This window comes from Dreissena polymorpha, chromosome 10 (genome assembly GCF_020536995.1).
Source record: "Dreissena polymorpha isolate Duluth1 chromosome 10, UMN_Dpol_1.0, whole genome shotgun sequence".
NCBI lineage: Eukaryota > Metazoa > Mollusca > Bivalvia > Myida > Dreissenidae > Dreissena > Dreissena polymorpha.
The window spans coordinates 68,009,865-68,023,707 of NC_068364.1; the positions used below are offsets into that span (position 1 = coordinate 68,009,865).

At 37.8% G+C, this 13,843-nt stretch overlaps 2 protein-coding genes across 2 annotated transcripts in view; one reads left to right on the forward strand and one right to left on the reverse strand.

The window, feature by feature from the left end:
• Positions 1-5,418, reverse strand: part of LOC127847601 (nucleolar protein 58-like) — a 50,747-nt gene extending 45,329 nt beyond the window's left edge. The window contains exon 1 of the mRNA XM_052379621.1: positions 5,278-5,418. Within this exon, the coding sequence (XP_052235581.1) occupies positions 5,278-5,322 (45 nt within the window). The 5' untranslated portion in view covers positions 5,323-5,418. The remainder of the gene's footprint in view (positions 1-5,277) is intronic.
• Positions 5,419-9,463: 4,045 nt separating this feature from the next.
• Positions 9,464-11,281, forward strand: LOC127849199 (uncharacterized). The gene has a single exon (XM_052381918.1). The coding sequence runs from the start codon at positions 9,464-9,466 to the stop codon at positions 11,279-11,281; it is 1,818 nt and encodes a 605-aa protein (XP_052237878.1).
• Positions 11,282-13,843: the final 2,562 nt, after the last annotated feature.

A 13,843-nucleotide genomic window follows, 5' to 3' on the forward strand; every position in this document is an offset into this window, starting at 1 on the left:
TCAATGTAAACATTTTTCGTAACAGACAAGATAATGTAATTTAAAGAATGGCTTTGTTCAAGTTCGGATTTTTGTCAGACAAATCAGTTAATAAAAAAGAATCCGACGCTTAACTGACACAAAACGTAAAAATGAAGAAACAAGAAAACGTCATATTTATCCTAGATGGAAAATGGAGTCAGTTCCCATGGCTTGAATTTGACGAAGATAAACAAAAAAAAGGGTTATTTTATTGTTTTACTCTATGCATAAAAAAATCATGTGTTCACTGATTATTTACTGATAAATCCTGATTAAACAGTTACATGACACAATTGTGTTCATTTGCTATGTCATTTATGGTCTAGTAGACATCAGGTTCGGGCTAGTACATTTTAAGAGGAGCTGGTCCGACGGTCTTGCTGTAAAAAAAGTTAATGTCGAACCCTGACATGTTATTATGATATTGTGTTATATATTATGTTATTTATACATCATTGCCTATATATTAAAGCCATTAAACATTGTGTTTGTTTTGCTGAAAAACAACAAGTATATCAACGTAGCACTTAGCATTCGCAATGTTAAATAAATATGATGATGTATAATGTACATGCATTTCTCTGGGTTTTCACGTCCAAAACAAAAAACCCTCAACATTTGATTATTTATTGTGTACTGTCCAGCGGGTGATAGTGTTTATTCTAGTGTCTAATTGGCACTCTTTGTACGTGTTCAAACTGTGAAAAGATGTGACAATCACAGAAACAACAAGATGGCGCTGCCAATTAAGTGCGATAATGGATCAAAGGGCATTGACAAAAAATAACAGTTTGTATTTATTTTTCGGCGTTTACTCAGATGGTCTCTCACAACAAAAAAACTATACACGTCAAGGTATTATGTTTTACTTCTATCAGTAACGATACGGATACGGCGTGTTTGATTTGATATGACTTTAAAAGAAATATCAAATTTTTGGCGATATAACTGTTTTAAAAATACGAAAGAAACATTTAACCGAAATCAACAGAATTCAATGTTCTCTGCGCTACGCAGTTTGTATAAAAAAACAATACTTGCACACTCTTTACCTTGACCTCATACATTGCCGCATAATTATCGCGCTCTTTTGTCGGGAAATATACATGATGGCTATATTGGAAGCATTTGTGAACGTCGTGTAAACATTAAAACATCAGAAGAGTGTTTCGGATTATAAATTATTATTCTCATTTGGGAATTTAACGGAACATTAATTCTTATGGTATAATTGTTTTGAATTGTATATTAATTTGTTACAACGCTTTACGTGTCGAAAAATGTTTTGATAATATTATGCATTAATAGCACAATTTCCAGGAGGAAAACGTTTTTTACATGAAGGCGTATGACGCAATAAAACATTTTTTTGTAAGATCGTATCGCATTCGATCTCAATTTTAATAGGCTCGTCCAATGAAAGCTGTGTTCCACATTATGCACTATACTCTTTACACTTCTGAAAAATGGTGTAGTCATATAGTTGTGTTAATGAAATTCTCAAACATATTTACCGACATAAATGTTTAAGATTATTTTTCGGAAGTGATGCAATTATGTTTGATTATTTGATAATTGTGAACATTAGAAAAGTGTTATGTATACAGTTATCGATACGATTCGGTTTATAAGCATGAATTGGCGAATCATCGATGTCATCGATATCCACTGCTATCACGGCGAATTGCGGCGAATCGCAGCGAATCACCACAACATTGAGGGGATTTAGCGCGAAGATTATCTTGCTCTCGCGCGACGTCAGAGTGACGAGTCACGTGAAATCGCGGTGATTTTCCACCCAAAAAGCAAAATGCCCGCCTTGACTTCGCAAATTAGGCAAAAATCACGGGTCGCGTAGTGTAAGTCAGGGCCCTCAAACTATTTTAGAGGAAGCGGGTCGCCACCCATAGCAAGGGGAATTTTCGCAGCATTTCCCTTTTTGGGGGATTTTTTTACTTACTCTCTAATTATTACATTTGTACATGTTTGCACTGTATTCATTGCTTTTTTCATAATTATGTTTGACAAGATTAAATTAAAATAGAATTGAGATATAATAATAAAAAAATAAGACAAATCTATCTTTGTTTTTTAGGGTGAATTCCCCCCCCCCCCCAAAAGGGTAAAAAAGTATACTTTTCAGGTGGGGGAATGCGGTCGAATTTCGGCTGTGAATTTGATTGAGGACCCTGTAAGTTGTTTTTATTTGCGCACTACAGATATATGTATGTTTCATTTATCTTTATTTATGCCAGAAGAGTTTTTGGGGCTCAATAGTTTGCTGTAACCTTATTTCTTTTTAATAATAAACAATAAAATAGATGATACTTGTTGCATTCGGTGGAATACCCATTTTAATTCCCGAGTGATCATTGATAGAAATCAGGGCTTTTTAACCTTAAATAAAATGGGCCCAATATTCCGCCCCTTCCCAATTGAAAATAAGGTCATTTTTTCCCAACATTGGCAGAAGAATTTCCCAAATTGTAAAAAAAAATATTTTTTTTAATAAGACATATTATCCATCTCCCAAATTGAAAGCAATGAGCTCTAATATGATTAAGAATATATCGCAATGTTTCTTTTAAGACTTGTGCACAATGAAAAGGACCCAGTTTCAAAAACTTTTAAAAACACAGTCTTCCCAAAATGAGCAGTTATCGCGCAATAAATTCCCAATTTGAAAGGCTAGGGCCTCTTCCCAATTTTCTGATGAAAAGCCCTGGCAATATTTATATTATTTCAAATATATATTTAAATTTTATATATCCATTTTCTTTGATCACAAGTGAATTAAAATTGATATGCCGCCGAATCGAACTATTTTTATTTTCATTGTTTTTATTTTGCTTTAAAGACGTTGTTGCCTCAAAATTACGTGATTTCATAGTAAACGGCGAAAATTATCGATAATTTTCACTCAAGGTGTAATGTCATTTTGATTCTCCGATATTTCTATACCAGGGCTTTTCACCCTTATATAACAGGGGCCGAAATACGACACCTTTTCGATCGAAAATAAGGTCATTTTTTTTCCAAAATTAATAGAGGAATTTCCAAATTTGTAAAAAAAAAAATTTTTTTTTACTTTAACATATCGGGCATCTCCCAAATTGAAAGCAGTTAGCTAAAGAAACTTCAGCGTACAGTTTATATAGTATTGACAGACCTGTACGCTGAAGCTAACCCCGTATCGAAAGTCAACCAGAGTCATAACATATTTATGTCACGCTCAGGCTTTTTCCGCTCCATTTTGGGAAAACGCCACACTGGAATTTTGGGAATTTCGCGTCGTGAAAACCCCCATTTTGGGAAAAAAATTAATCACAAAATTGGCTCAATTGGGAAAAATTATCGCATGTAAATTATTTAAAACAGTGTTTCTTATATTTCAAAGAAGCCGTTAACTGGTAAATAACGACTATTTTGATAACTTATTATTCAAATTTTACAAAATATTATGAACATGTGTGATTAGTGCAGGTTTTTTAATCTGAATTTGGGGAAAAGGCTTGGCCTTTTTGAGGTGAAAAAAATCGCGGGAAGCGCAGGATTTTGAGGATAAAAAGTTAAGTCTTAAATAATCATTAACATATTTTACAGTTCTTAAAACAAATTCAAGGCAACAGATAATTTAATTATGCAATACTTTCTATTTTCTACACCAGATCAGGTCAACTTATATATTTAAAGGGTAAAAAAAAAAAAAAAATTTTTTTTTTTTTTTTGGAATTGGGAATTTTTTTTTCAATTGGGAAAAAAACAACCAGATTTGCATTGGGAATGGGGCCGAATTTCGGACCCGTGGCATAGGGCGGAAAAAGCCTGACGCTATAAATCAAAGAAAGCTCATTTTCTTGGATACATTTCTACATATATTGGTGAATGAATATAAACTACTGCATCGGGATTATTTTAAGGTTCAAATGTTTCAAATGCATCTTACAATATACGAAAATAACTCTCATCAGTCTGAAATTCACAATTTTGACGCCATTGTCGCTTTGTCACGTGACGAGTTTTCATTTGGATACTTTCGGATCGACCTTGACATTACTTGCTAAAATTGTAAACATTACTTTCGTTTTCTGAAATATATTATTTGTGATAAACAAGTTACGTCTGGTGGATTGTAAGACTGATTTCAGTGTGAATCAGGTAGTTTTAAATATTATTTACTTTGAGTATGTATTTACACTACAATTTGTTTACAAAACAAGCCAGAATAATCTTAAATACCGGGAAATGTCATTCTGAATTTGAAAACACTTGAGCACATGGTATGTTACTAAAAATAGAAATAACGTCATATGACCGTGAAATCTTGGGAGATTCGCATTTCAAGTAAGTCTGTCACATCGCTGTTTTTCTCGATATATAAAAGCAGAATAGATACATTTTTATTGTTTAAGATAGCATTTTGTGAAAGATTATATCAATTAAATGTGAAAAATGTCAATCTCTCCGATCAAGTGGTTGATTTGGGACAATAACTGCGTTTAAAAGCTGTTTTGGAATGGTCTTTATTAACTGTCACCTTTTCAGGAATTTCTGGTTGACTTTCCTAATGGGGTTGGTCCATAACTATAAAGTCGCGCCAGACAAAAATCATAAAAAGCGACATTTAAAGTTATGGTAGCCAGAACTAGAAAGCAGTGAGCTCTAAAATGATTACGAATGCACCGCAATGTGTCTTTTAATACTTCTGCACAATGAAAAGACCCGGTTTCAAAAACTTTATAAAAAAAAACGGTATTCCCAAAATGAGCAGTTATCACACATGAAATTCACAATTTGAAAGGCCCCTGGCCTCTTCCCAATTTCGTGATGAAAAGCCCTGTATACAAACCACTGCTAAGCATAAACATGCTTGTTATTCCATTTAATTACCGTATTTATAGTTTGTTATTGTTTTAACAGACCAGAGTTTCAACATTCTGATTTATTCTGAACTCGAATTATTACCCGATCTAGTACCAATACAAAAATCATAAAACGACGATAATTTCAAGTACCTAGGAAATACATATATGTAAATAAGTTATACTAAAAACAATACTGCATATGCAATCAAACAATGGTATGACGTTGGGCTCGTTTGTGCAAATAACAATTGCACGTGGGAGCGTGGTCGCGAAAACATGTAACATAAATGATTTCTTCAACTACAATACATCATTTGTTGCAAAATCGTATTCCTAGTGTAAGAAAAGTATTATATGTTTATTAAGAATTATAGTTCAATGTGTGACAAACCTTAAATACGGCATAGCCAGCGGCTGTCTCGAACAGCACCAACATCTTGTTCTTAGTATGTTTTCAATCCACGAGGTCGAGTCCAAGCTGTACGCATGCGCAGGAAATGTATACTATTTCCGGACTTAGCACACACCAAGACACCCCAATACATAGCAAGACCTCTGATAAAATCCAGCGAACATTAATTGATGTAAATTGTGATTTTTTAAAAATAAAACCTTAAATACCTTAATAAATAGAATATTTCTTCAAATAGCTCTACATTGCAATCCGAATAATGTGATAAAACTTACTAGATGCAACCTAATTTACGGGCACACGCTTATTTGATAACCATGTATTGTAATAATTTTAAGGACATTTTGTTAACACAAATATGTTGTGTGTTCTTTTACAAAAGTAAAACATTTAAATCTTATTGTGGCTTCATGAAACACATTGCTTTTTATCTCTTCGACACGGTTAGATCTATGTCATAAAAATCTGTGCTGTTGTGGTATTTTAAACTTTGTATTTAATCCTCTGAAATGCGAAGCTTGTTACAGAATGCGTCTGCGGCGTAGTGGATACATACTGGGGTTGTCTTAGGTTCGATCTCTAAACTCTGAGCGTTCTTTAGGTCACCGAGTACGCTGGTCTTATCCAGGAAAGGGGTTATCTTACTGAATGTCAGAATAAACCACAGGCTTTCGATTTTATCGAGAGAAAAAAATAAAGTTTCAACTCAAGCTGGATAAAGCTTTTAAACATTAACGGATTCAACATAATCAAAACAATGTGGTGTGTCAAATCAAGTTTTGTTTAAAGCTTGTCCAATGTATTATTATGTGGAAGAACCGTAGACTTGTTTTGCAATTAAAATATTTAATAAATACAATTATGTGTCGGGGTGTAAATATTTTTAATCCAACTATTAAGTAAGTCGCTTAGTAAAAATTATGTCGTAGCTAAAAAAAAAGCTTTTTCAGCCAATACAAAAAAAATGTCGCCACTCAAAACATGCAAATTTGTAGCAATGCGTATTTCGCAGTCTTCACTGGATATACGTAGTTTGTAGCTGTATAGTAATGAACTGAAGCCAAGCAATCACAATGCTATATCATCAATACTTCTTTATTTATACATTCCAATAGCCCGTAAAACTAGTTTAGATACGTTTGTATCAAATGCGCATATCGTAATTACTCTATGCTTTCGGACACTCTAAGTTTTCGGACACCCCTTTTTTAGCAAAAATAATTATTTTTCGTTGCTCTTAATTTTCGGACACACGAATTTTCGTCCATATTTAATGTCTCTAAGTTTTCGGACAGTATATTTTACGGCGCTGTTTAACCAAATTTCGGTCCTATTTCGATATCTAATGACACTTCAATCATGGGGTTTTACACCCAGATTAACATCATAAAACATGGCAGGTGCATGACTGAGGGCAACGGACCATTACATTTGCGTTATTGGGTAAATAACCTTTTAAACCGGTATTAAACAATGGTTTCGCCCAATAGCATAAGCGTTATGACAATTACCAGGGTTAGAGCCAATTAACAGTTTAACTATCTACCGCAATGGCACAACCCCTTCTCAGTAAAAAAACTGTGACCAATACTAAACGCTTCAAAGTGTGATTCACCCTATTGCAAGTTTTAAGAACAGTGGAAGGTGTTAGACAACAACTATCGGACATGAACAAACAAAGAATTCATAGTTTGCTTTAGTATTGCGTTTATTTCAGGTTCATACTAGCGAGTATCTGTACATCACATGATCATCTTTGAACTCGTTGGTCAAAGTACAACCCTGTAAAAACTTTGTGTCAAATAAAATACGCATTTAACATTATTTAACATGCAGTGCAAACATATATAACTGTACTTTATTCTATACGGCATCGTATTTTAAAAGCGCGTGCTATTACCGATAGTCGTTGATACAATTGACACTATTTTCGGACACTTCAGTTTTCGACTATAAGTTTTCGGACACATGTATTTTGCGAAAAATTTTCGTATCTAAGTTTTCGGACACGAAAAAAATTAAAATATTTAAGTGTCCGAAAACATAGAGTAATTACGGTAGTATTCTTTTAGTACAAGTCTTTCTACGCTCGGCTACTGGCAGAATCATGTAAATCATGTTAGTATATTCAGTACATAAATATGAAAAGGTATATGGTAATTTAGAGCGCTGCAAAACACTTTACATCATTTATTTTATGGTTTCCGGCGGTTTATAGAGAAATATCAGTGAATTAAAACTGATAATTCACTTTTTCAAACAGTGAAAAATAGCATTGAAACTAATCGATAATTCTCACTGTTTAACTGTTTCTTTTTTACGAAATGACGTCATTTTTCCAGAGAAATTCTCCAGTTAAACTTTTTTACAATGTATATAAACGGTGAAAAAAGGCATACAATAAAAAGACTAATTGTTGGATTTGGTAGAATATCGATTTTAATTTAATCGTGAAAATATTATTTTCTATGATCATTCGTTAATTAAAAAACGATATACCACCGAATCCAACAAATATCCTCTATTTATTTGTATGTAAAAGAATAGTAACATAAAAAGTAAAGCTCAAACACTGTCATCAACTTTTAAGCAAATTTACGTACATACAAAGTGATGTTATCTTTTCAGCAACTGTGGAATCAAGGACTTATATATCATTAATCATTCAATAAATGTATGAACAACACGTATACTACATCACATAATGTATTTTGTTGGAAATAGTATCTTTTGAGTAACATAATTTATTATCTGTCAAACAACTCATGCTGGTTGTGTAATAGCGTATGAAACATGTATGATTGAAAAACCAATAACAACCAATTTATTTATTGCACAATAAACACGAAAATATATTAATCTTCACAATAAAGAGCACATATGTTTTCAATCCAAGTAAACTAACATAACACATAAATAAGAACACCATGGCTTATAACTTGATTCTCTGCAAACTTTGATAGTTCAGGAGTACCTCCTTTGTTGATTTCTGCAAACCAAAACTTTCAGTTTTGTTTCAATGTAATGGCTTGGTTAATGTCCAGCGTTTTGTAGAACAGCTTCTAAACATCAAAAATAATAAGAATCGTTGAAAACGATGGATGCGCCCCTTATGTTCGCTATGAGAAACTGTAACCAAAGCGTGACCTTTAGAAAATCTATGATTAGTCTCGGTGACCTTGATCCCAGTGACCTCAAACCTCATCAAAAGGTAGACGTCTAAGCAAGGTACCTACATGCCAAATATGTAATAGATCGGTCAAATATTGAAGGCGCTATGAGAAACTGTATCCAAAGTTTGACATTTAGAAAATCTATGATTAGCCTCGGTGACCTTAACCTTGACCCCAGTGACATCAAACCTCATCAGAAGGTAGAGGTCCATGCAAGGTACCTACATGCCAAATATGTAAGAGATCGGACAAATATTGAAGGCGCTATGAGAAACTGTAACCAAAGTTTGACATTGAGAAAATCTATGATTAGCATCGGTGACCTTAACCTTGACCCCAGTGACCTCAACCCTAATCCGAAGGTAGAGGTCCATGCAAGGTACCTACATGCCAAATATGTAAGAGATCGGGCAAATATTAAAGGCGCTATAAAAAACTGTACCAAAAGTGTCGGAAGGTAGTAAGGAAGTGAGGAAGCAAGGGCAAACTGGCAACTATATAAAAACAAATCGATAAATGATACAGAGGTTTTGTAATTATCGTGTTTTTATTGTTAACAATCTGAAATTTGTTAAAAAAAGATAATGGCAGAAAATAATGTTGTCCTATAGGGCTTTTAACCATCTATAATTTTCTTTCTTTCAGGTGGTACACCTGGTGAGACGTTGGAGGATCCAAGTCGGGAAGAATCCCATAGAACGAGGAACCTCTACGTTTCTGAGAATCTGGTTTCAAACACCCAGGGCAGGCAGCAGGAAGAGGACGACCATGGCCCTCTTCTTGGTCTGCTTCCCCCACTGGACGATGAAACTCCAGCACATGCAGAACCAGCACCACAAGTACAAACAGCTCCGGGAGATGATGACAAGAGGCTCCCGCGGATAGCATGGCCCTAGACGACAGACCGGCGAGCGTGGCAGGATCTAGATAGAGACGTCTCCGCTATACTGGAAACAACCCTCCAGGGTCCAGCTGACCGAGAGATAAGAGCAATGACGGGCGTCATCTATACTGTAAGCAAAGAGAGGTTTGGCTTTGCTGAGAAGAAACCAGAGAAGCCAGCCCCAATCATCAGCAGAAGACAGAGGCTAATCAAACAGACCAGAAAGGAGCTTACAAGTGTAAAGAGGCAGTATAGAAAAGCCAAGGTAGAAGAGAAAGTAGGACTCCAACAGTTACGAACCACTTTACGAGAGAAACTCAGCACTCTCAACAAGGCTGAGCAAACAAGACAGAGGAAAAGGAAGAGGGAGAGACAGAGAGCTAGATTCATCCAGAATCCATACCAGTTCTCCAAAGACATCCTTGACAACGAACGATCAGGAACAGTAGAGAGCAGTATGGTGGACATAGAACAGCACTTACGCAATGTCCACAGTGATCCTTCACGGGAGGTTCCACTGGGTGACTGTTCAAGGCTAGAACCAGAAGACCCACCAGAAACTCCTTTGGACACAAAGGAGCCATCATTGTCTGAGGTACAGCACGTGGTGAAGAAAGCGAGGACAGGCTCAGCCCCAAGCCCGAATGACATTCCTTATCGTGTCTATAAGATGTGCCCAGGCATACTTCGGAAACTATGGACCCTACTTAGAGTTATTTGGAGAGAGGGCAAAATCCCGGATTGCTGGAAGAGAGCGGAGGGAATATTCGCCCCAAAGGAGAAGGACTCGAAGGATATTGGTCAGTTCCAGACCATTTCTCTGCTCAACGTAGAGGGGAAGATATTCTTTGCAGTCCTAGCCAAGCGACTGACAACGTTCTTTACTGACAACAACTACGTTGATACGTCAATTCAGGAGGGTGAAGTTCCCGGATTTTCAGGATGCGTCGAGCATACCAGTGTTCTCAGCCAAGTGATCCGGGAAGCACGAGTGAACCATGATGACCTGACTGTGTTGTGGCTAGACCTTGACAACGCTTATGGATCAATACCCCACACGTTGATTGAGAAGTCACTTGAGCAGTATCATGTACCAGAACACGTTTGTAACCTGGTAAAAGACTACTACAAAGGCATTAAGCTACGCTTTGCTGTGGGAGACAAGACAACAGCATGGCAAAGCTTGAAGAAAGACATTGTCACAGGATGCACAATCTCTGTGGTCCTGTTTGTGATTGGTATGAACCTCATCATCAATGCGGCGAAGAAAGAGACACGTGGTCCAAAAGCAGCGACAGGAATCTACCTACCTCCAGTTAAGGGATTCATTGATGACCTCACTCTGACAGCAAAGACCCACATTCAAGCAAGGTGGATGCTTTCGGCCCTAGAAGAGGCAGCAACTTGGCCCAGAATGAGGTTCAAACCCAGAAAGTCCAGAGCACTTGTTATCAGGAAAGGCCAACCTACCAAGAAATTCAATCCGACAGTGCAAGGTGAGGTCATACCATCGATAATGGACAGCCCCATTAAATGCCTTGGGAAGTGGTATGATGCTACACTCCAAGATGGGAACAACATCAAGCGCATCAAGAACCAGCTCACTGAAGGGCTGAATCAGATTGACAGAAGCGGACTACCTGGCAAATTCAAGGCCTGGTTATTCCAGTATGGACTTCTCCCACGACTGATGTGGCCACTGATGCTTTATGAGGTGGCAACAACAGTGGTGGAAGGACTGGAGAGAACCATTAGTAGGCATTTGCGAAAGTGGCTTGGCGTACCACCCAGCTCCAGCAACATTGGGCTCTATGGACGATCAAATCAACTACAGCTCTCATTGAGTTCGTTGGTGGAGGAGTACAAGGTGGCAAAAGCCAGACTTGTCATGACGCTGAAGGATTCAAGGGATGACATGGTCCGATGAGCAGGTGTTGAGACCAGGACGGGAAGAAAGTGGTCCGCTAGCCAGGCTGTAGCGCAAGCCGAGAGCCGCCTGTGACACAAAGACATTGTGGGAACAACGGCAGTGGGAACACAAGGTCTGGGCTCTGCGGAGTCGAGGAGCTCGAAGAAAGCGGACAGTAGGACAAGGAGGGAGATGGTCGAGGCAGAGGTACGTCTGGCCGAAGAAGAAGATCGAGGCATAAGGGCAGTGGCAATGGGGTGCCAGGGTGCTTGGACAAAGTGACAGACTACAGGAAAGAAGATGACATGGGCGGATATCTGGCGTAGCGAACCTCTGCGCATCAGTTTCCTGCTCAGGTCAGTCTACGACCTGTTACCTTCACCAGCAAACCTGCACAGATGTGGAAAACGTGACGACCCAACCTGCCAACTTTGCGGAAAGATAGGCACGCTAGAACATACAATATCATCTTGCCAGACAGCCCTTACACAAGGAAGATACAGGTGGAGACACGACAAGGTCCTCCAAGAACTGGCAGATATAGTGGGAAGGGAGAGGCGAAAGAAGAGAACTGTGAAAGAGACCGGGAAGAAGCAGTTTGTAAAGGAAGGGGAAACCATCAAGAAGCAGCACACGCAAGCAGCATCGATCCTAGATCGTGCGCAGTCATGGGAAATGGTTGTTGACCTGAAACGAAGGCTGGTTTTCCCAAGTGTAGTCCAGACAACACAACGCCCCGACATGGTGATCTGGTCGGCAAAGGACAAGTGTCTGGTGATGGTTGAACTCACAGTTCCTTGGGAGTCGCGCTGTGATGAGGCGAAGGAGAGGAAAACGGCAAAATATGCTGATCTGCAGAGGGAATGCAAGGAGAAGGGGTGGCACACGTGGCTATTCCCAGTGGGGGTCGGCGTCCGAGGCTTTCCGTCAAAGTCTCTCTGGAGACTTTTCACTGCACTTGGCTTGACAGGAAGAGACAGAAAGCGAGCGGTCAACAGACTTGGGATGCAGCGGAGAGAGCATCGAGATGGCTTTGGCTAAGGAGAAAAGAGAGGAGCTGGCAGCCGTCTACTGACACGTAGGGGATTGATCAACAGCTGCGGACCCACCACCAGGAGAATGTATCGAGATTAATGGGTCGAAACATTCAGTGATCGGTGGCTCTCGACTGAGGATGTCAGTAGTCCAGCAGTTTAACGACTGTTTACATCTCATCTTCAAATAAAATAATTGGTAATCTTACATTTAAGACCAACTCCATACGTGCATTCACGATTGAATCCAACAGAATTAGATTAAGTGGTTTATGGCTTAATCTTTATACAGCGATTGCATATTACAACCTCCGCGCAGTGATTTGACTGGAATCAGCTAAAAGATTATGTGAGAGCAAGGAACGACAACTCTGCGTGGAGATTGTGCATATAAATCAGGGAGTGCAGGATCACGTGACTTTGTGGGATCCCAATTAAACGTTAATTGATAGTAACATGACAGTAGTGATGCTTTTTAAAATATCTTTTTAAAACACTTTTTCTTAAGAATTTAAACTTGTGCATAAAAGACAGATTTTTATGTTGCATATGACAATGTAAAATACATCGGAAAAACTTTATCTAATAAGCCTGTGTTCTTGTTAAAAAATTCGATTAATACTACACGGTTATGCATCACGCAATGTGAAAGTTTGTCACCCATTTCAGACGTATTCGAGAATGTTTTCTTTAACCTTAAGATATCGGCACAAGCTGCAAGAAAAAATGTCTTGTATGCACTAAAGATTTATGCAAATGTATTTCAATAACTTGAGATATTGGCAAAAATAATGTTATTAACGGTGTGTTCACATATTGTCCAGCCCATGTGTAAACCCCTAAAATCCCCGCCAAGTTAATGAGATCGGGAAAGTGCGAGCAAACGAAGTGTGAACAAGTGTCAAATAAGCTAGAATACTGATCATTTGAATGGGAATATCATCAAATTTGGTGCGTAACCGTGTTTCTCATAGATTACAACCACAAGTTACGAGAAAACAGGTCATGATATATGGTAAAACCTAATGGGAATTAGATCAAGAACTCTGACATTTAAACAGCAACTTGGGGGCACAATTGAAAGAACGTGAGAGTAGCGATTCCGTACGAGAATGTAGACTATTATGTTTTGAACAAATCAATTTTCTAAACAAGCGTTTATTGATTAATGAGTATAATAATAAGAATGGGATATCGAATATATTGATGCAGACAAAGAGACACTCATAACCATAGCTTTTTCCAAAGAGCAGCCAAAAAGGCCAAGTTGATTTCAACAATTAAAACTATAGGACATGCGGTGTGTAAGAAATAACTCGAAATGAATGAGTGGTCACTGTTTTACAGCCATCGTTTCATCGCTTTGTTTGCAATTCAGCTGAAGGTTATCTTCCAAATGCCAAGGTCCCATCATGTAGTCTCTAACCTTCAAGCAAAACAATGCATTTGAAGCACACAACAATCTTTTTCCTACCATATGCACAAAGAAAAAATCCAAAATAGTCAGCGCCAGAGAATTGTGTCTTCAAGTAAATCATGTTTTTAA